This window comes from Oryza glaberrima, chromosome 11 (assembly GCF_000147395.1).
Source record: "Oryza glaberrima chromosome 11, OglaRS2, whole genome shotgun sequence".
In the NCBI taxonomy this organism is placed as follows: Eukaryota; Viridiplantae; Streptophyta; class Magnoliopsida; order Poales; family Poaceae; genus Oryza; species Oryza glaberrima.
The window spans coordinates 1,128,545-1,151,182 of NC_068336.1; the positions used below are offsets into that span (position 1 = coordinate 1,128,545).

General features: G+C 39.4%; 2 protein-coding genes and 2 pseudogenes across 3 annotated transcripts; 3 read left to right on the forward strand and 1 right to left on the reverse strand.

The window, feature by feature from the left end:
* Nucleotides 1–474: 474 nt before the first annotated feature.
* LOC127754583 (zinc finger CCCH domain-containing protein 55-like) lies at nucleotides 475–6,555 on the reverse strand. The gene is made up of 4 exons (XM_052280159.1): nucleotides 6,385–6,555; nucleotides 1,162–1,712; nucleotides 933–1,097; nucleotides 475–814 (listed from the first exon to the last, which is right to left on the reverse strand). The coding sequence occupies exons 1-4, from the start codon at nucleotides 6,553–6,555 to the stop codon at nucleotides 475–477; spliced, it is 1,227 nt and encodes a 408-aa protein (XP_052136119.1).
* A 481-nt stretch (nucleotides 6,556–7,036) lies between these two features.
* LOC127754354 (probable apyrase 3) lies at nucleotides 7,037–10,623 on the forward strand (annotated as a pseudogene).
* A 707-nt stretch (nucleotides 10,624–11,330) lies between these two features.
* LOC127754352 (probable apyrase 3) lies at nucleotides 11,331–18,899 on the forward strand. 2 transcript variants are annotated; one of them, XM_052279855.1, is made up of 8 exons: nucleotides 14,331–15,448; nucleotides 15,818–15,946; nucleotides 16,930–16,986; nucleotides 17,067–17,365; nucleotides 17,690–17,781; nucleotides 17,898–18,112; nucleotides 18,293–18,476; nucleotides 18,598–18,899. In XM_052279855.1, the coding sequence occupies exons 1-8, from the start codon at nucleotides 15,173–15,175 to the stop codon at nucleotides 18,738–18,740; spliced, it is 1,395 nt and encodes a 464-aa protein (XP_052135815.1). In that variant the 5' UTR covers nucleotides 14,331–15,172; the 3' UTR covers nucleotides 18,741–18,899. The 2 variants fall into 2 exon arrangements, with proteins under 2 accessions (XP_052135816.1, XP_052135815.1); XM_052279856.1 differs by lacking the exons at nucleotides 14,331–15,448; nucleotides 15,818–15,946 and adding an exon at nucleotides 11,331–11,593.
* A 461-nt stretch (nucleotides 18,900–19,360) lies between these two features.
* Nucleotides 19,361–20,259, forward strand: LOC127754584 (probable apyrase 3; annotated as a pseudogene).
* Nucleotides 20,260–22,638: the final 2,379 nt, after the last annotated feature.

The window sequence follows — 22,638 nt, forward strand, 5'->3', positions numbered from 1 at the left end:
AGTCACAATCTTAGTACAACATAATTAATAAACTTTCCGAAAAAACATAATTAATAGACAAGACATTACAACGACCAAGAACTAGACCTCGAAATGTGACATCCTCCAAATGAATGGGATTGTCATTCTCATTAATATTATATTTGTTATCAACTTGTCCTAGAAGCACATGTGAACCCATGGGAGAGCTGAGATGATGGCCCCAATCCTGAAGATTGAGAAGCGGAAGCCTCATTAAGCAACGGCGTTGCAGCTCGGTCGCATGTTGTTGTTCATCTTGCTTCATCCTAAAAGATGCCTCATGACTAGCCATGTCCCTATACAAAATTCTCGGCCCTAACACAATGTAACACTCCTTGTAAATTGTTAAAAAAAAAGAGATCAAAACACAAGCACCACATAGATATCACTGCTCACCTATTTGGTGTCGTCGCAGGTCAAAGGGCCCCCTAGAATAAAGCAATCTATTGTGATTCATGTAGCTAGAAGAGTCACTTTGCTGAAACTTTCTGCAATTTTAATAAAATCAATAGACTTTATGCAATTTTTAAGAAAAACAATAGAAGTACTCACAAAAGGTAATATATGTGCAAAAATACAAAGTGGAATTAGGCAATGATTAACATGCCTGAACTTGTTGGGGACCTTGTCCTTCTCCTTGTATGGCTTGACAAGAACACGTGCATCACAGATGTAATGTGGGTTGCCCTTGGCAAGAATTAGCTTCACTGTCTTTTGGTAGGCGAAGGTGACAAAACCAAACATGCGCTTCTCCTGGTATGGGATACGCACATCTTGCACCATCCCATACATGCTGGTTGTCCCCACACAACACAAACAAGCCAAAACAGATTGCATTCATTAAATTATGAAATGCTCCAATATTGAAACAAGACACATCAATAGGGGCACTGTGGTGGAACATGTGATACCTAAAGTAGTTGCAGACATCCTCTTTGCTGAAAATGGAATCAGGCGGGAAGGTCAAGTAGATCTGTCGTGCACTGCAGTTGTTGGTTAGGTCACTTTGGTCTATCTGAGGTGGTCGAGAAGAGTACTCTTGCATGTCGTCGCTACCAAGATGGGTGGTCATTCCGCTGGTACAATAGAGATTAGTGTGTGGATCTAAGAAATGTGATATTATAGGGTTGAAGATGGAACCTTTGGTAGTATAGACATGGCTTCCACCCAGGGGTGTTGACGGTGCTTGACAAAAAGCTCCGATGGTGATTGCCACCGATTGGTAACTTCCAATCATACTCCTTAGAGGAGAACTCTTCACCTCCATCACACCCCACCTTGTCAATGGAGAAAGATGCCTCCTCACCTATATCGGACGGGAAGCCCCAGGAGGCCATAGGAGGGGAAGGCTTGTTGATGAGGTCGGTGCGCACCTTGGCAATGATAGATTGGAGGAGGTTGTCAGGGCCACATGCGAGATGAATCATGTCCATCTCATTGTTATCCTTGGTGAGGAGCATGCCAATGATGTTTGGAGCAAGATTGGGCTCAAGTGCTTGCAACCGGGCAAAAACCACCTTGGTGGCCTCATAGGCGCCCATGGAGATTGATAGTAGCCACTCCCCCCTATCTCGTTGCGTCTTCTTTGATGGTTTCTTTTCTTGGAGAGGGAAAGGGAGATCTGAAAAGGGGACACAGGGAATGGAAAAAACTAGTGGAGTGGAGCGGAGTGGGAGCACAGTTGTAAAAGGCTCACAAATAGTGTAGTGGATTAAATAGCATGGTTCGCTTGGCTTTGGGAAGAGGGAAAGTGGGCGGTTTCCCCTTTTTTTTGGCTCCTTCTTCAATGCTTGACCCAAGTTTTAGTTTTATTGCTCTGTGCGTTACTTTCATGTGGGATTTGACTTTTGTTATTTCCCTATATTTTTAGACTTTTCTACACAAAGTTAGTGGACTATTCAACATGAATTGGGAGTTTAGTTGTGTGTAAAAAAACAATGTGTTAGTATTGTTTAGTGATTTATTGATTACACCTAAGGTTTCCACATAGAGCAGTGCATTCTACTCGTTAAAGTAATAGTGTCTTCCATCATTATTTATGAGTCTGGATTTTGAATTAAGAATGGACATTTATAGGTTTGATGCTTGGAATTGAATAATTAAAATAATATATTTGCTCATTAATTACATAACAACAAAAGCATGACACATATAGTTTGATTTAAGTAATTGCTTAGTTGTTCATGCACAACCAAGAAAAGAGTGGGCATAACATAATCAACCAAGAAGACAGTTGGCACACATTTTGTTTCCCTGCAATTTGAACTAAAATCGAAACAACGCATATGCATTGAACGTACGTGTTTCCAAATTTGAACCCTTAAGAAAAGAATACAACAATGGCACATATGACATCTAAATTCGAGCCTTGCTTACTTTGGTTTATGAACGTTTGATTGCTTGCTTCACATAACTAGAGTATGATGGTGTGTATGCATCTAGTAACGTGCTTACTATTTTGTGATGTGAGTATGTATCTACTCCCTAAATACTTATCTGCATAGAGTCCCATAATGAACCTAAGAATACACAACTCGTAAGTGTTTTTCGTTCTAATTTGAACCTAAACTTCAGTAAGGATCAACATTCAATAAAGATGCTTCCACACGAGCAGGTTGCACTGATCACTCATAAGTCCAACACAATATGGAAGTCATGCATACAAAACTTGAAATTTAAAAACTTTGTTGTGTTGGCTTTGTGTATGTTCAATTGTTCGCTTGAAATGGCTAGCCATCTAGGAGCCATTTTTCTTCCATTCTTTCTTTAAGCCATTTTCTTCCATGGGCACCATGGTTACGAGAGTATACATATGCTTGATGCTTGCTGCCATTATGTACAGTGATAAAGAGACCACTTCAATCACTAAACGATTGATGATGAGGCCACTAAAGGCTTGTCTCTAGTACTCCACTTGTTTTTAGTTCCAAACCAAGAAATATATATATATAATAAATATGCATGATTGCGTACCTCAGTTATTATTAGTATCGACCAAGTCACGCGTGTAGTGTGTCACTAGACTTTCAAAAGCTTGGCAAAAAAAAACAAAATATGTCATCAATCATATTCAGGTGAGAACAAGGTAGATGAACCGTATCGCAGATATAGTATCTGCCAAATTAAGTTGTGTTGACTACTACCTACACCTATTGCATAGAGATAGTAAGCATGGTGTGTTGCATGCTGCCCGAAGTTTCTTGGAGCGGCCACCAAAGCTAAAATGGATGGACGTGCATGGATGAGATCTTCAACCATTACCACCCCCTCTCCTCCTAAGCTATGCATGTTCTCACCTCTCGCTTTTTGTTCCAGTTGATTTTGAAAATTATGGTACAAAGAGAGTTTGTTTAGACATGCTTATGCATCTTGAGTAATAGACTGAAATTGACGCAAAGTAATGTTTATATCTGTGATCAGTAGCCTCTACCTCATAATTTTGAACATAGCAAGAACAAGTGTTGAACTATTTTGTTTTAACATTGTAGGAAACCTGACTGATCATTGCAAGCGAACAACAAGGTTAAGATGAAAAGATCCAATGGTCCATCTGACTTATCTAATGTTATGCAAGCATATGTTATAATGAACTGATCCTTGTTAGGTTTAGACAACGTAGAAAGTAAACAAACAATGAAATTCAAAGTAAAAAATCCAGAGTCGATGTAGTTGTTGGCTTCTAAATGAGTAGATCTTGTCGTCAAGGAAAAAACACGTGAACACATTAAGGAAAAAGTACGAATTACCCCCCCACCCCCGAACTATCGTGGTCGATCGAATTACCCCCTGAACTATAAAACCGGACATCCTTCACCCCTAACTATGCAAACTGAACAAATAACCCCCCTGAGCACTGTTTTAAGCGGTTTTTAACTTGAGCTTGCACACGTGGCGCCAACGTGGCAATCCAGTCAGCAAAGAAGATAAAAAAAACTCCCTAGACCCACCTGCCATCCCTCTCCCTCAACCAAATCCCTCCCCAATCCCCCTGCTCTCTCTCTCTCTCTCTCGCTTGAGCGGCTGACAGCAAAGGTAGAGCTTGCTTGGGCAGCTGGCGGTGGAGACGGGAGAGAGCTCGGGTGGCCGGCGGTGGAGGCGGAGGAGGAAAGAGCTCGGGCGGCCGACTGGCGGCGGCGTCTGCGGTTGGCGGAGGAGTGCACCGAGAATGGCGCTGGAGGCGGCGGAGTCGCTGGGAGGGCGCTGCTCCACTGTTGTTGATGATGGGAGGGCGTCTTCATACCTCGAGGAGAGAAGGATGAGAGAGCAGGGGAGAGGAGCTCGGGTGGCCGGCGATGGAGGCGGAGGCGGAGCGAGCCGCTTCCCTCAAATCCGGTCGCTGATGCCTTCTTCTCCCCTTTGGCCTTTTGCGAGAAGCTTAGACGGAGGTGGACGGAGCTCGCTCGGGCAGCCGGCGGCGGAGGTCCTTGCACCTCTTCTTCTTCAATCTCCCTCTCGCTCCTCTTCTTACTCGCGCCTCGCGTTGCTCGGCTCGGGAAGGCGGGGACAATAGGGGCGGCGGAGCTTAGGTCATGGAGCTCGCCGTTGACCTCGCCGCCTCCATAGTGAGCTCAAAGCCACCCTGTTCCTAGCCTCACCCCAGCCGCCGCTCTCATCCCGAGACCCGCCTCCACCACCGGCCGTCGCCCCTATTCCCAACCGCCGAAGAGAGGGGGTTGAACCGAGAGGAAAGAGAGGGAGATGAGCCCCACCGCCGCCCCCATCCCACCTCCTACCGCCTCCACCCCCATCTTGAGTCCCACCTCTAGCTGCCTCCGCCCGCCTCTGCCACTAGCCGCCACCCCTATCCCGAGCTCTGCCTCCGCCACCGGCCGCCGCCCCCGATCCCGAGTGCCGCCTCTTTGCCTCCGCCACTGGCCACCGCCCCCATCTTGAGCCCCACCTCTCCCGCTTCCTCCGTCCAGCCACCGCCCATCCGAGCTGAATAGAGTGGGAAACAGATAGGGAGAGGAGATATTGAGGGAGAGAAGAAATAGATGACAGGTGGACCCTACAATTTTTTTTGTTATTATTTTTGCGGACTGGATTGACACGTTGACGCCACATGTGCAAACTCCTAGTCAAAACAGCTTAAAACAGTGTTAGGGGGTAAATTCGTCCGGTATGAATAATTGAGGGTGTAAAATATCTGGTATTTGAGTTTATGGCAGTAATTCGATCGACCACGATAATTCAGGGGGGTAATTCGTACTTTTTCCTTTTCTTAATTCTTCTTATCCATCCAATTTGATGAAAGAGTGAAAACCTTTGCAGAATAATATAGTCATCACTATATGTCTACATCTATTACATTGGAGTGCCGTTGTCCTGCCTATGGCTTCCTTTTAGTTGGAGTGGTCAAAAGACCTAATATTCTTGGAGCACTCATAAAAGCTAAAATGGATGAACATGCATCATAGACAAACTCATGCTGATATAACATGCATTTATCTTTGTCTCCTCATATATATGATCCTGTATGCTAGAAAGATTTTGCCATTAATAATTAGATGGGTCATATTATCATGATTGAAGATCTTAATAAGAATTTATATTAAATAAAACATGCCATTGAAAATACCATGGATGTTTTTAGTTATAGTTTTCACATAAATTGGAAATTTAAAATTAATAATACGAAGTTGAACGTGTTCTAGACCCTCAATTTTATATCGTATTAATTTAGTTCCAAACTTGAAAATTTATAATTAGCACATTGTAACTGATATGGACTGTTAGGTACAAGTCGTAACAATTCAAGAAATACTAATGTGGATAGACTCTTCTTTTAATCTATGTTGCTATAATTTGGAAAATAATCAACATATTTGACAAACAATTAAAATTTGAATATAGATAGCACTAACAACAACTAGTTATTTCTAACCCTTTATGATTGATATTTGATACAAGCGAACATGTAAAAGATTTGAGCGCCAATACATGCGTCCAAATATAATGGAATATATTTGAAAGGAAGAGAGTTAGGATAGTTAACTTTTTGTTGGTTTGTCTGATCAGTTAGAGAAGTAAATATATATTTTGGTCATACATATGCATATAAAATGTTAAGTGCTTTAATATATATATATATATATATATATATATATATATATATATATATATATATATATATGTGGTTTATATATGCATGCAGCAACAGGGCCATGCAAATAATAAAAAAAAAGGCAGCTCGATCTTTAGTCCCGGATTGGTAGTCTCAATTTGAAAACCGGGACTAATAAGGGTTTCTCCACCAGTGAGGGCAGGAAGGCCACCTGCGTTTGTCCGTTTGTCCAAGTTGTCGGAGGTCAAGCAGCTGCCCCGAGCCGCCAGGTACATGAACATTTTACAGCGAGGAGAGACCTTAGCCCCCCAGACTAACTCCACCCATGCCGCCTTTGTTTTCCCCATGAAAAACATGGAGTAAGCTGAGGAGTAGTTTCCGTCGGCCGAAAGCTTCCACACAAAGCTGTCCCGGGAATCCGGCTGTAGCTGAATTGTCTCAAGCCGATCCCACAAGTGCAGCGCCTGCATCGAAAGGGCCCCCTTGATGTCATGGACGGACGGACCCAACCATATGAGAGGAAGCTAAGATGTTAGGGGTCTAATCTGACGGCCGGTGACAGAAATGGAATCCTATATTTTACAATCAACTGATTTTCTTTCTTTTACAATCAACTGATTTTCTTTCCAAGAAAATATTTATGATTTAAACATGTTATGTAAGGAGAGTTGGAGACAGATAGAATCATCGTGTTTCACGCTGGGCACCAAAGAACAGTTCGTCTAATCAATCAAAAGCAATAAAGCTAGCGCACTAGGATTACACATGTGGATTCACAGTGAAACTTTGCAGCATGCATGGTCCCGTGTAAAAGTTGATTGATTATTGTACTATGCTAATGGGTGGACACTGTGATTAGGGACTGAATTATGCAGAGTAAACTCCACGTTAGTAATCCATTAATTCCCCCTCTCCCTTTAAAACCTGCCCCTTGCATTCTGTTGATGAGCACCTGCGCCTCACCTTGTCTAGCAATGGCGGCTGATCACCTTGTCGTGGCCATGCTTCTCCTGCTGGCTTTGTCGCCGCCGGCCGTTGCTGACGACACGGCGGTGCTCGGCCGGAAAGGCGGCGTCGTGGAAGGGCAGGCAGCGGGGCCGGGGAGGTACGCCGTGATATTGGACGCCGGCAGCACCGTCACACGGGTGCACGTCTTCAGGTTCGACAACAAGCTGGACCTCCTCAAGGTCGGCGACGACATCGAGCTCTTCGCTAAGGTAACCACATTAATCTAACCTACTACCTCCGTTTCAGGTTATAAGACTTTCTAGCATTGTCCACATTCATATATATGCTAATGAATCTAGGCACACATATAAGTCTAGATTCATTAACATATATATGAATGTGGGCAATGCTAGAAAGTTTTATAATATGAAACGGAGGGAGTACTTATTAATATGATGATTCGTTACTACCTACTTAATTGAGCTATTTTAATCCTACTACTGACTGACTAATTAATTTGTGTGTTGTTGTAGGTGGATCCTGGGCTGAGCTCCTACTCTGGACGTCCTCAGGATGCGGCAAACTCCATATTGCCTCTGCTTGACAAGGCCAACACCGTTGTTCCTGCCAGACTTATGAACAAAACTCCCCTTAAACTTGGGGTATGTATACAACTAAATTGATTTGCTCTTTATCTAATTATTAAACGAAACCTGCATCAGGAACTTAATTTAAAATTACTAATACGTACGGATGTTTCCGTATGATGGTTTATCTGACGAAATAGTTTCTTAAAACTACTGACAAAATGTTAATGATGATATGTTTCCTCTGAAACAAAATGGCCTGAAACAAAATGGCCTGACCTTTTGTACTCTCTAAATTTTGTTCTTTGTTAATTCAATCAAACATGTACTAGGCAACTGCCGGACTCAGACTTATTGGAGATGAAAAGGCGAACCAGATTCTTGAAGCGGTACGTGCAATTCCACAATGATATACATCATATCATACAATTTTTTTTAACTCAAAACCATTTCTTGCTTTGATTCTTAACAAATTTTTATTCTTAATAATCTCTTTAATTAGTACTCTGGGTCTTAATACATGTTAGGGATGTAGTCCACACCAAGAGCAAATATCAGTATAACCCGAACTGGATCAACGTTCTTGAGGGATCCCAGGAAGGATCATACATGTGGGTTGCTCTGAATTATCTCCTGGATAAATTGGGAGGAGACTACTCTAAAACCGTAGGGGTGGCTGATCTTGGAGGTGGATCCGTACAAATGGCATACGCCATCTCATCAAACACCGGTGCTAACGCTCCAAAGGTGCCCGAAGGAAAAGATCCCTATGTTGTGAAGGAGTATCTCAAGGGAAAAGATTATAACATTTATGTGCACAGGTCAATTAATAAGTTCATGCTCTTGTTAAGTATAATTTGATCTTTGTTTAATTTTATATCTTGATCCACTGCAAGCTGGTGAATAATATACTACTTAGAAAGTGCAACATTAATTCATTTGTTGCACACATTGTACTAGTGAATACTAAATAAACTGAACTATTGAAGCCTGTAGGCTGTAGCCTGTTAATATCTGAACTTACTGTAGAAAATATGGAAAATAATGCATATATAGTCTTTTGAACCGTAGTTTACTAAGATCAATCAACAATTTGCAGCTATTTGCACTATGGCGGTTTTGCTTCTCGCGTGTAGATCCTGGAGAGAAAGGATGGACCATTTAGCAACTGCATGCTGCGCGGATTCAGTGGTACCTAGATACTACCTTATTACTTGTTCTGTTTACTATACGCATCGACCCTTTAATCCTTTAAGATTCATATAATCAATTAACGTTTAGTGCTTAATGAACCAAGTGAGATTTAATTTGTTTTGTTGATTTGGAAAAAACAAGGTAACTACACCTACAACAACAAGCAGTACGATGCAATGACCGCACCACAAGGTGCAGACTACCACAAGTGCAGAGAAGAAGTAGTGAAGTTACTAAAGGTGAATGCGCCCCGTGAAACCAAGAACTGCAGCTTCAACGGCGTCTGGAACGGTGGTGGCGGAGCAGGGCAGGATGACCTCTACGTTGCGTCCGCCTTCTACTACATAGCTTCCCATGTACGTCGTGATTACTTAATTAATTAACCAGCTAAATTATTTAACTTCTCAGGCATGCTTCAGACTGGCTACTAGCTGACTAGTTATGTAAATATATACCCATAAATATGTGCATTTAATTGTTTGTATAATTATGTTACATATATAAATTAATATTTTTACCTGATAATTTTATCTCCAATGCATACATTTTGATCGGACCGGGATAAAGGTTGGGTTCATCGACAGCGATGCACCCAGTGCAAAGTCGACCCCTGCAACATTTAAGGCTGTTGCAGAAAAGGCTTGTAAACTGAGTGTCAAAGAAGCAAAAGTAGAATACCCCAACGTTCGTGATCATGCCTACTTATGCATGGATCTTATCTATGAATACTCCTTGCTCGTTGACGGCTTCGGTACGTACACTAGCTTCTAATAATGGAGATACAGTATATATCCATGGATAAGAAATTAACTCTAAAGAAAAAGAACTCATATATAGGTGTGTAAATTGTTGAACAATTTATTTAACATGCAGTTTACTAGTTAATATATATATATATATATATAATTGGATGTCAGGTCTACATCCAAGTAAGGAGATAACGCTGGTAGACAAGGTGAAGCATGGGGAGTACTACATTGACGCGGCTTGGCCATTGGGTACAGCTATTGAAGCTGTGTCACCCAAAAAACGGCTTCGAGAAATATACAAATGATCTTGAGATCGATGTACTAGCTACTTTGGAAGTTAGGATATCGATTGTTGTATGATCGATGTATGTGTGCTGGTTATTACAGTATAACTGAGTATCATGATATATAAGTAGTATGTTAATAACGGATCGAGCTATCAATAGATCGAGGCGGCCATGCTCTTTGTCCTAGACTCCAAGTTGTGTACGTTTGAATATATAGCAGCTTTCTATATATAATTACTATCATAGAAATCATCGGTTGTGTTCGTGTGTCATGAGCACGCATGTCTTGTATGTAAAAGACTGAACATCTGGTGCACATTTGAGTATTTGACCTGACACAATCGTATCATAATCATTTTTATCTAAGAGTTCAGATAGTGTAAAAGTAAAATAAAAGAAGCATATATTACTATAAGCTAAATGTATTGCGCGTTCAGAGTTAAGAGACAAAGCGAATCATAGCGTTTCATGCTTGGCACAAAACCTTGCACCAAAGAATCAATTTTATATCTATATGTATACTAGCAAAAAATACTGCAACAAGTGAAGATAATTTTCATGATTGATAAAAACTCCACTAATTTAAACGACAAACCGAAATAAGACAAACAAAACAAAATCAGGAATCATATATAGCATTGAACCTAGTTGCGCTCGCTTCATGCATCACACAAAGAATCTCTTTTGTACACATTTCCATAGCCTCACAAATCGTTGGGTGGCTATTCCATAAGTTGACGCATGCGTATTTCTCTATACCTCATTGACCAAAGATTGAAATTTTGATTATTCAATCAGTGAAAGTTTTTTTTAATATAGATGAAAAACATTTCTAAAGTTACAAACTTGCCACATATACCTTAAATATTGATAATATCAAAACAAAAATTTTTATGACAACAGAAATTTGAAAGAGATAACTAAGAGGAAAGAAGAGAACATGGAGAGAAAAGAGCAGAGATTGGAAGGATAGGGAGAGGATCAGGATGATCAAGAGAAAAGAAAACGAAAAAAAGGAAAGAAAAAAGACACTGACATGGGGAGTGGCACCTGCGGCTCTGAGTGGAGGCACGCAGGATGGGCTGATAGGATGGTGTGGGCCAGTTGGGGTGGGCTAGGAGGAGGAGTGGTTGAGATAGGAGGAGAGTGTATAATAGCTATTCTATACTTACGTCGAATTGTGTATAGACGATGTACAACAAACTGAAAAACCAACACGAATGACGTATCAAAATTCCAGCGGAAACATCTTCAATTTTTATAATATAGTAGAGATATACTGATATAAAATGTAACAGTTTTCCACTAAATTGTACATAATTCTCTTTTAACCATTAGATATTTTCATCCAATGGCTTATGTGGCGAGTTAAATCCGTCCCTACAATTAGCAATCTCCTCCTCCGCAACACGTAACCACCAATTAAAAACAAAAATAGCGATCGTTACCAACCTCCCACACTGCACCACCCTAAAATAGAGCTTCTCCTCTCCCCGACTTCTCCCAGCAACCATCACTCCGCCGAATGCAATTCGTTGCCACCACCATGCGCCCTAGCCCGCCGGCGCCATCATCGGCAGTATAGTGCCTATGCGATGCCATCTGATCCATCTCAGGCCACCTGACCGGGATGCCGCCTCTTACAGTCTTGCTCCAGCTGCATGTTGGCCTACTGAAACTGGGCTTGGATTCCTGCTTCGCTGCCACATCCTCGTTGAAGACACCAACCATGAACTCCACCAGGTGACCATATTATCCCCTCTACTCTATCTTCTGTTAAGCAACTCGACGGGATGTCAATAGCGAAATTATTGATGGTCGTTGTACATTTTGTCATCTCTGCATCTATCTATGTTGTACCTTTTGGCTTGACGGGATGTTAGTAGCGAAATTATTGATGGTCCTTGTACATTTTGTCATCTCTGCATCTATCTATGTTGTACCTTTTGTCTTCTCTGAGTTATGTTAGTGCATCTGCATGAATCACCCCAAACTCTGAATCTATCTATGTTCCCTAATTTATTGATGGTCCTTGTACATTTTATCAACTCTAAATCTATCTCGTTCCCGGCTCCCCTTATCCTTCCTGTGCTCATTCCTCATTTTCATCGATGAGGACCTCAGAGTTTGGGGTGGCAATGATCACAGGAAGAATAAGTAGGAGATGGATAGATTAGGAACTAATTACTCAATGACCTGGATTAGCACAGTCAAAACTAAAGTGTACTATGCATCAAATTGGACGCGATAAAAAGCATATTGACACAAAGAAATGTATACAGTTTCTGCATAGACAATTTAACGTAATGTTAAGCACAGCAGTGCTGATGAACACTGAATGACTGGATGTTGTTTATGGTTATTTGGTTTTACATTTCTATTGCATTATCAGTACATTTAAATTTACTAACTGTGGAATTAGACTGCTTCAGTCATAAATCACCATACAACACTGCTCGGCAAATGTCAGGCAGTATTTCATCTAAAAAAAAAATCATAAATCACCATATTACGATTTCGATTGTTCACTCTTACTGGTGAGGATGCAATTAACAATTGCTAGATGCAATTTAATTTCATGATTATGTAGTCTGTCTACGTACCTCCAGCCATAAAATTTTTTGCACTCATTTTATAGCTTGCTCTTTGAAGGTGTCATACATATTGCTAGTGTATGATATAACAGGGCCATTAATAATACAGTTAGGTGGTTTCACATATGAGCATGCTGAAAAGAGGGTGCACTGCATTCAGAGATATGACCATGTTGGGGGAGTACACAATTCAGTCTTGAATTTATTTACTTAAGCTATAATTTTTTTAGTAGTAGAATGATATAAAAGGTACCAATCCTGCCATGTGCTAGATAATTCAAATGGTGTAAGCTTGCAGCAATGACGATTTTTCTAGGAATACGTGGAAAACTGGAAACCACAATTTTATCAAGATTCATCATTCTCTGATTCATTGAACTGATTGGTCTGAAAAATTAGGTCTTGTTAGCTCATGGGAGAGATGGCCATATGCGATATTAATGTAAAATTGGGCACTGCAGCTGACTTCCTTAAAAATAGGGAAAATTGCAAAAACCACTCCAAATATCACTCTGAGTTTGAGATGCCCCCTATAAGAAGATTTGTTGCAAATCCCCACCTCCTAATTCACCTTGGTTTGATTTGGGCACCTTCTCTCTACACATGCGTTTTTCCTGGAGCATCTCGTGGCGAAATTAGCCAAGTCCCGCTTGGCGGGAGCGAGAGACGCCGAGACCTAGTTAATCACACCGTTCCCTCCGAGTCAGTTTGAATCGGGAGTGGAGATTGAGGCGGCGGTAGCGGGCGGAACAGCTGCGAAGATCGCCACCGATTGTGCTGCTTTCTCTTGTCCAAGCGACTAGAAAGGGTTCCACTTCGACGATCGCGGAACGGACATACAGTAAGTTCTTGGGTGTTGGTAAAATTTGAGATTTCGTTGGCATTACAATTTACAGAGAGTTAGTTTTTCATATGTAGCACTATCAGATTACATCCTCGTTAGAGTAGAAATTCATGGTAGCAAGTGGTTATTTTTTTGGTTTTGGCAATGTAATCAATGGAAATTTTGTTTTAGGGTGTTGTTGATTTCTTGGTACTGCACAAAGATCATCTTATCCAGAACAAACAATATAACCTCTTGCTCCTGCCGAGTGGGACTCGATTGATTTCACCATGAGATTCTCTAGGAAACACGCATGTATAGAAAAAAGGTGCCTAAATCAAACCAAGGTGAATTAGGAAGTGGGGATTTGCAACAAATCTTCTAATGAGGGGGCATCTCTCAAACTCAGAGTGATATTTGAGGGTGGTTTTTGTAATTTTCCCTTAAAAATAAAACACAGTGTTGCCCATATGACAGGCAGCAAGCTAGCAGTAACCAAATGATATATACGTGTGGCATAAGACTGTTACGTATGTGCAAAATTTAGCTACTTCAATATAATGCTTCTGCAATCACTATGCTCAGTACATATACTCCCTCTGTTTCTAAATATTTGACGTCGTTGACTTTTTTAAATATGTTTGACCGTTCGTCTTATTCAAAAAATTTAAGTAATTATTAATTCTTTTCATATCATTTGATTCATTGTTAAATATACTTATATGTATACATATAGTTTTACATATTTCACAAAATTTTTTCAATAAGACGAACGATCAAATATGTGCTAAAAAGTTAACGGTGTCAAATATTTAGAAGCGGAGGGAGTAACTAATTATTTTGATCGGCACTAATTTCTGGTAGAGATGAAACAATGTACGTACATTCAGTGCTTCAGTGAGCAGTGGGCTAATATAAATTGAGCGGTTATCAGGGCAAATGAGGCTTGCTACAGGTGCTTGACTGAGAATTTATCAAGTTTCTAGGGTGCACGGGTTGACAGATCAGTTTATGCTGCTATAAATTTGAGGAGTTAGAGCTAGCAAAAGGAAATAAGGTATGTTTGTACTTAGTTTCCTAATTATGATTGTGTATGCATTGATGAATTTGGGAAACCTATGCATTGATGAATCTGGTGAGCATAGTGGACTTCTCTTTTTCTCGACACAAATTCATCCATGTCCATCCATTCGGTTTCTCATCTCAGTGGATTTAGAGAACATCATCATAGTTTGTAAAAACTCCTTACAGATAATTCTCTATGAATGCTTCTTAGAGTTCAATTTATACATTGGATTTAGCTTGCATGGTGTGTCGATGCATTGTAGAGTGCTTCGTAAGTTCTTCGAATGATTCTTTACCAATATGTTATTTGATTGCCCCATAGAGTTTTCAAGGTTAACTATGCTCCACATGATACACAAACTCAAATTTTCCTCTTTCATTGTATATCATTTGTTTTGCGAACGCAATTGTATATCTTTTATGGCTTTTGAAAATTTTGGCCCAACCAATCCAGATCCAGGTCTTTTTCGTAGACTGGCTCTATCTTTTCTCGTCAAAAAGAAAGTATTTATATAATAATATATATATATATGTTGCTTGCTCTACCTTTATTCTTCTTTTTTTACGTAGACTGATTCTACCTTTTTCCGTCGAAAACAAAGTATTTATGTGACAACATGCAGCTAGCTAGCTTCACATTGATAGCACTCCCACTCCATGACAAACACAATAGTTGGCTTTGGACTGTTTGCTAAGCTACTTTATTAATTATAGACAAAATTACAGAGTGAACTCTTTTATCAGGTGCCATGCATGTGAAAGTTCCACTCCATCCATCTCTTTAAAATCCACCCTCTTCATTAGTCTTTGCACTCCAGAATTGGGCAATAATAGCTTGCAATGGCGGCTCATCATGTCATGAGCATCGCCGCAGCAGCAGTAGCCATGCTTCTCCTGATGGCGTCGTCGCCGGCAGTCGCCGGCACGGCGGTGCTCGGCCGGAAGGGCGGCGCCATGACTGACGACGATGTCGTGGGAGGGCAGGCGGCGACAGGGCCGGGGAAGTACGCCGTGATATTGGACGCCGGCAGCACGGGGACGAGGGTACACGTCTTTAGGTTCGACAGGAAGATGGATCTTCTCAAGATCGGCGACGACATCGAGGTCTTCGCGAAGGTAATTAACTAATCTACTACTACTATAATTAATCTACCTCTCTATTGATTACTCCCTTGGTGAATTTTTTTTAAGAAAAAAAACATAATCTCTCTATAAAAAAGTATAAAACGTATTAATTTTATTTCGTTAGAATAAGACACTAATAAACAAGTACCGTATTCTAATAGGATATTATTTTGTGGTAAAAATTAATGTGAGTATATTCGAAAATACTTAATTTTAATTACACATTTATGTGTAGTATAGTAACGACTGTCGGTGGAAGTTTCATCCTAACCAACTAAAATAAGTCATATATTTTTATATTTTTTTATAGAGAAAGTACTTGTAAAGATAAATAAAAAAAGTTTCTTTTTGTTGTTACAGGTGGATCCTGGACTGAGCTCGTACGCTGGACGACCGTGGGAGGCAGCCAACTCCATACAGCCTCTGCTTGATAAGGCCAACCACGTTGTCCCTAACTGGCTTATGAAGAAAACTCCCCTTAAACTTGGGGTACTACTTACCTAACAAATTTCAATATTGTTCTTCATCTAATTTAACAAAACATGCACCACTGCCATACAATTATTATAACAAAATTTAAGTTTTCTAAAAGAACAGGATTCAATTAAATATTTGATTTGGCCCCTCGTTCTGAGATCTGTGATACTAGTTGAAAACAACATCAATATAATATATACACAAGAAAAGGCAATGATATTTTGGGCTCTGTGATGAAGTAGTTTTCTTGGATCCTTTACCCAGAAGTTGAATACTCCATCCGTTCAATTTTATAAGGCATATTTGATTTTTAAAAATTCAAACTTTGAAGATTTTGACCAAAGATTAGTAAGCGTACAAATAAATTTAGTTTATAAAAGTTAAGCCTATAGATTTGTATTTCAAAGAGCTTTCACATATATAATATTGGTTTCATGCCCATTAAGAATATATATTATGAGAAATTGATGATCAAAGTTTAGTCCCGAAGAGTTTTTTTATTCGAAATACACCTTACGGCTTGTTTGGTAACTCGATGGAAGGGGATTGGGAGTTTATACAAGGGAATTGATGATGAGATTAAGATGGGAATTTGATTTTTAATCCCAATATCTTGTTTGGTAGAGGAGATGGAAATTGATAGGGAGTTTAGTTGGAGATTAGGTCATTAATAAAAACGGATGGCTGAGATTTGCTTAGACAAAGTAAAGGATGAATTTCCTCCCAATTACCTGCCCCTACCCAGGTATTGAAAAGGAGGGAGTTTCTTCCTCAATTCCCCATCCCTATCCCACCAAAATTCTCATGTCTCCCAACCAAACAAAACACTTAATAGCCTCATCCCTCTAAACTCCCAATCTCTCCTACTCCCTCCAACCAAACGGGTCGTTATAGAACTGAACGGAGGGAGTATCGATCATTCAAGCTCAAACCATTTTCCTACTAAAATATTGTAAAATGTTTCTAACTTGCTAATCAAACATTTAAACCTACAGGCAACTGCTGGACTCAGACTTATTGGAGATAAAAAGGCAAACCAGATTCTTGAAACGGTGCGTATACTTTCAGAAAAAAATATACTACATAAATGAAATGCCTTCAGACCACTTACTTAATTTGATTCATAGTACAGGTCAGAGATGTTGTCCACACCAAGAGCAAATTTCAGTACAATCCAAACTGGATCAATGTTCTTACGGGATCTCAAGAAGGATCTTACATGTGGGTTGCTCTTAACTATCTTCTTGATAGACTGGGTGAAGATTACTCTAAAACAGTAGGCGTGATTGATCTTGGAGGTGGATCCGTACAAATGGCCTATGCCGTCTCATCAAGCATTGCTGCTAACGCCCCAGAGGTGCCTAATGGGCAGGATCCCTATATTACAAAGGAGTATCTTAAAGAGAGAGATTACAACATTTATGTGCACAGGTAAGTAATTTCCTTCTCTGATAGTATTGTTTTAGATGCATGTCAGTCCACAACAATTTGGTGAATAACTGGTGATGATGAACACCTGCAGCTTTTTTTTATCTGAATTTACTGTAAATAATATATGGGAAGCAATTATTCATAGTTTTTATTAGAGAAATTTTATGATCTTTGAGAAGTACCTAGAGATATCAAGATTTTTCACTAAAAATTTTACTACCTCGAAGTACCTGGTATCTAGAGCTACCAAATTTTACACTAGAAAATATGGTATCTCCTTAAGGATTTACACTTTTACTAAGATCAATCAGCAATAACCTGCAGTTACTTGCATTATGGCGCTCAGGCTTCTCGCGTAGAGATACTGAAGAGAAAGAATGGGCCATTTAGCAACTGCATGTTGCGTGGATTCAAAGGTGTCAAGCTAGTTTTCCTTATTTAGTTCAAGATGCAAATATAGACAAATCAAATGTTTGGCCAATGCTTAATAATTAATCAAGTGATGTTTATTTTATCATGGGACAAATAAAAGGCAAATTCACCTACAACGGGGAGCAGTACGAAGCAACGGCAGCACCAGAAGGTGCAGACTACCACAAATGCAGACAAGATGTGGTGAAGGCACTGAACCTAGACTCGCCCTGCGAAACCAAAAATTGCAGCTTCAACGGCGTGTGGAACGGCGGCGGCGGCGTTGGGCAGGACGAGATCTACATCACATCCAGCTTCTACTACATAGCCTCCGGTGTACGTCTCATTAACTAACCGGTTTATAGTGGAGTAATCAATTTATCAGGCAGCGTATAAAGTTGGCTATTTACATGAGCATATATATAATAACTCCTATTTAGATTTAATTCTGTGTAAATTATGAATATTGTGATCAACATAATGATATATTGTTCTCTCCAATAATGGGAAAAATAGATTGGGTTCATCGACAGTGAGGCGCCCAGTGCAAAGTCTACACCAGCAGCGTACAAGGCTGCATCAGAGAAGGTTTGTATACTGAGCATCGAAGAAGCGAAAGCAGCATACCCAATAGCTCGTGATCACGCCTACTTATGCATGGATCTCATCTATCAATACACCTTGCTTGTCGATGGCTTCGGTATGTACATATGGACAAATTAAACTATCAATGAAGAACTTGTACTATGTGCCATGTGTATATATAGATGTATATATTCTTGAAAAATGACATGAATATATGCACTGCATGATATATTCAGGTTTGGAAGCAACGAAGGAGATTACTCTGGTAGAGAAGGTGAAGCATGGAGAGTACTACATAGAAGCAGCGTGGCCATTGGGCACTGCCATTGAGGTTATCTCGCCCAAAAAGAAGCATCAAGAGCCTGGCCGGAGTAGCTAGGATATGAATTAATGTACTATTGTTGTGTGTTGCGTGTGTTTCCAGTTTATTGTAACTTGCATGTATATTTGTTGCTAAGTAATAATGGAGCTTAGCTTAATTTACATTCCTTGAACGGATGATTGATCGATCGAACAAGACGACGGGTGATGGAGAGCAGAGGCCGGCAACCCAATAATATTATATTGTGCAATGACAAAAGTAGGTCCAAGGTCAAGGCCCCAAAGAAAAATTGTTCCCCACAGAAAAATGGCCCAATAAATTGGTCAGATACGAATCTAAGTGGGCCAAGTAGGCGTAGTATGCTGAGAAAGAACCTTGTTGTTCAACCTCGTCCTCCGCCGCTGCAGCTAGCAATCCTTATTAAATTGATGGCTCGAAGCTATGGCCCCAATTTGATCCCCTCCGTGAATGTTCGACGTTCGAGAGATATATGCATATGTATGCCTCTGCATTTTGCTGATTTGAATCTACGGTTCTAGACTAGTATTAATTACCTTTATCTCAAAATATAATAATCTAGTACATACAGGATAAGACATATTTTAGTACTATAAATTCTAGTTTGTATCTTTTCTACTACTTACTAGATTGCTACATTTTAAAATGGAGGTAGTAGTATGAATATCATTTTGTGCAAAAATGCTAGACATCCCCAGGCTGCAGCAAACTCCATACTGCCTCTGCTTGACAAGGCCAACACCGTTGTCCCTGCCAGGCTTATGAACAAAACTCCCCTTAAACTTGGGGTACGTACACCACTAAATTGATTTACTCTTCATCTAATTATCAAACAAAACCTACATCAGGAACTTAATCCAAAAATTATTGATACGTACTGATGTTTCTGTATGATGTTTTATCTGACGAAATAGTTTCTTAAAATACTATTTTCATGTTAATGATGATAATGTTTCCTCTCGAACAAAATGGCCTGACTTCTTGCACTCTATAAATTTTGTTCTTTGTTAATTCAATCAAATACGTAGGCAACTACTGGACCCAGACTTATTGGAGATGAAAAGGCAAACCAGATTCTAGAAGCAGTACGTATAATTCCAGAATGATATACATCATATCATACAAAATTTTAACTCAAAACCATTTCTTGCTTTGATTCTAATAAATCTTTATGCTTAATAATCCCTTTAGTACTCTGGGTCTTAATACAGGTTACGAATGTAGTCCACACCAAGAGAAAGTATCAGTATAACCCGAACTAGATCAATGTTCTTATGTTCTTGAGGGATCCCAGCAAGGATCATACATGTGGGTTGCTCTGAATTATCTGCTGGATAAGTTGGGAGGAGACTACTCTAAAACTGTAGGGGTGGTTGATATTGGAGGTGGATCCGTATAAATGGCATACGCCATCTCATCAAACACCACTGCTAATGCTCCAAAGGTGCCCGAAGGAAAAGATCCCTATGTTGTGAAGGAGTATCTCAAGGGAAAAGATTACAACATTTATGTGCACATGTCAATTAATAAGTTCACCCTCTTGTTAAGTATAATTTGATAATGTTTTACATCTCAGTCCACTACAAGCTAGTGAATAATATACTACTTAGAAAGTGCAACATTAATTCATTCGTTGCACACAAAATACTGGTGAATACTGAATAAACTGAACTATTGAAGCATGTAGGTTGTAGCCTGTTAATATCTGAACTTACTGTATAAAATATGGGAAAGAATGCATATATAATCTTTTTGAACCATAGTTTATTAAGATCAATCAGCAAATTGCAGCTATTTGCACTATGGCGGTTTTGCATCTCGCACGCAGATCCTGAAGAGAAAGAATGGACCATTTATCAATTGCATGTTGCGTGAATTCAATGGTATGCTTATTACTTGTTATGTTTACTATGCATCGATCCATTAATCCTTCAGGATTCATATAATCAATTAACGTTTTGTGCTTAATGAACTAAGTGATTTAATTTGTGTTTGCTCATTTGGCAAAAGAAAAGGTAACTTCACCTACGACGAGAAGCAGTACGACGCAACAGCTTAGCTGAAAAGTTATGTAAATACTCCTAAATATGTACATTTAATTACCTGATAATTTTCTCTCCAATGCATATATTTTGGTGGGAACGGGAAAAAGGTTGGGTTCATAGATAGCGAGGCTCCCAGTGCGAAGTCGACCCCTGCAACGTTTAAGGTTGTTGCAGAAAAGGTTTGCAGAATGAGAAGCAAAAGCAGTATACCGTAAAGTTCATGGTCATGCCTACTTTTGCATGGATCTCATCTATGAATACTCTTTGCTCGTTGATGGCTTGGGAACATAAAAATGTTTATATAGGACATAAATGTCCGATAATATAATTGACATGAGTGCACTAATATATATTTTTGGTGATCAGGTCTAGATCCAAATAAGAAAATAATGCTGGTAAACAAGGTGAAGCATGGGGAGTACTACATTGACGCGGCTTGGCCATTGGGTACAGCTATTGAAGCTGTATCACCCAAAAAAGGGCTTCAATTGATTGATATGAACGATTTTAAGATCTACTACTCCCTTTGTCCAATTATATGGTAATCGAATACTAAATGGAACACATTGTAGTACAATGAATCTAAACAGATCTTTTATCCAAATTCATAGTACTAAAATACATATCATTTGATCTGATGTTAGTAGATCTCAGATTTATATATTTAGGATGGATGTAGTACTTACTTAGAAAGTTAGGATATCTAATGTTGTATGATCGATGTTTATATGATGGTTATTATAGTAACAGAGTAACATACACTATGTTAATAGTGGAGCTAGCTAGCAGAATACATCAAGGCGGCCATGCTCTTTGTCCAAGATATATTCCAAGTTGTGTACGTTTGAATATATAGCAGCTTGGTATATATATAATCGCTCTCACTATCTCAGATGTCATCAGTTTTGATCCTGTGTAATGACTCATGAGCACGCATCTCTTGTACGTAAAAGTAAAAGACTCGTTGACATACACCCCTATTAATTACTACAAGCTAAACGTGTTGACATAAAACGAATCATCACGTTTCACGCTTGGCATCAAAACTTGCACCAAAGAATCAATTAGCTATCGATCCATAAAGCATACATCACGTGAAAGAAAATATGATATGATATAGCCCTTTCTAGAGTATCTATGTGCACAACTGTTCTATATTTAATTTTGCTCTTTTGTGGGTTACTTTGTGAACTTCATCATCAATCAGTGAAAGTGGTTTCTCACGCCGGTTTCATAATTCGCGACGTTTTAGACAATGACTCATGGTCTCCGAAACATATATTTGATTATTATTTTCAATTTAATATATCAAAAATAAGAAAATATTTAATTCTATTGAAACATTTTCTTCATCACAAAATATAACATTAGACATAACCTAGTAGCTAGGTTGTGTCTAATCCGGTATTAGGTGTTTAGATTGTGTCTAATCCAATAGTATGTTGCTATATTTTAGAATGAAGAGAGTAATATTTAATACTAATTTATACATTTGTGTTCTAATGTCCTCAAACTAAATATTTTAAAATTTATTGTTAGTCAAAGTTCTAATTAGTATCTAGGTTATTAGTTAGAGTTCAGACACTGTAGAAAGCGAAAAATGAACATAATTAATTAATTGAATGTAACAGTTTACATGGAACGCGTATATTTTTTAGCTTATAAATCACTAATCAGTGCATTTCTTCCATTATTAAAAGGAAAAGAAAACGTCCGCTAGGTTTGCAGTTTCTACTCGGTCCCTCTCTCCGGTCATGGAAGAGTGAAAATGCTTGCTGATCGCATACGTCAGGCGACCACATCAAAAGGATTCGGCATTTGGGCTGCAGCATTATAAACACGTACGATTGTTCCACTCCAATCATCCATGGTAAGAGACTAATTAACTACTA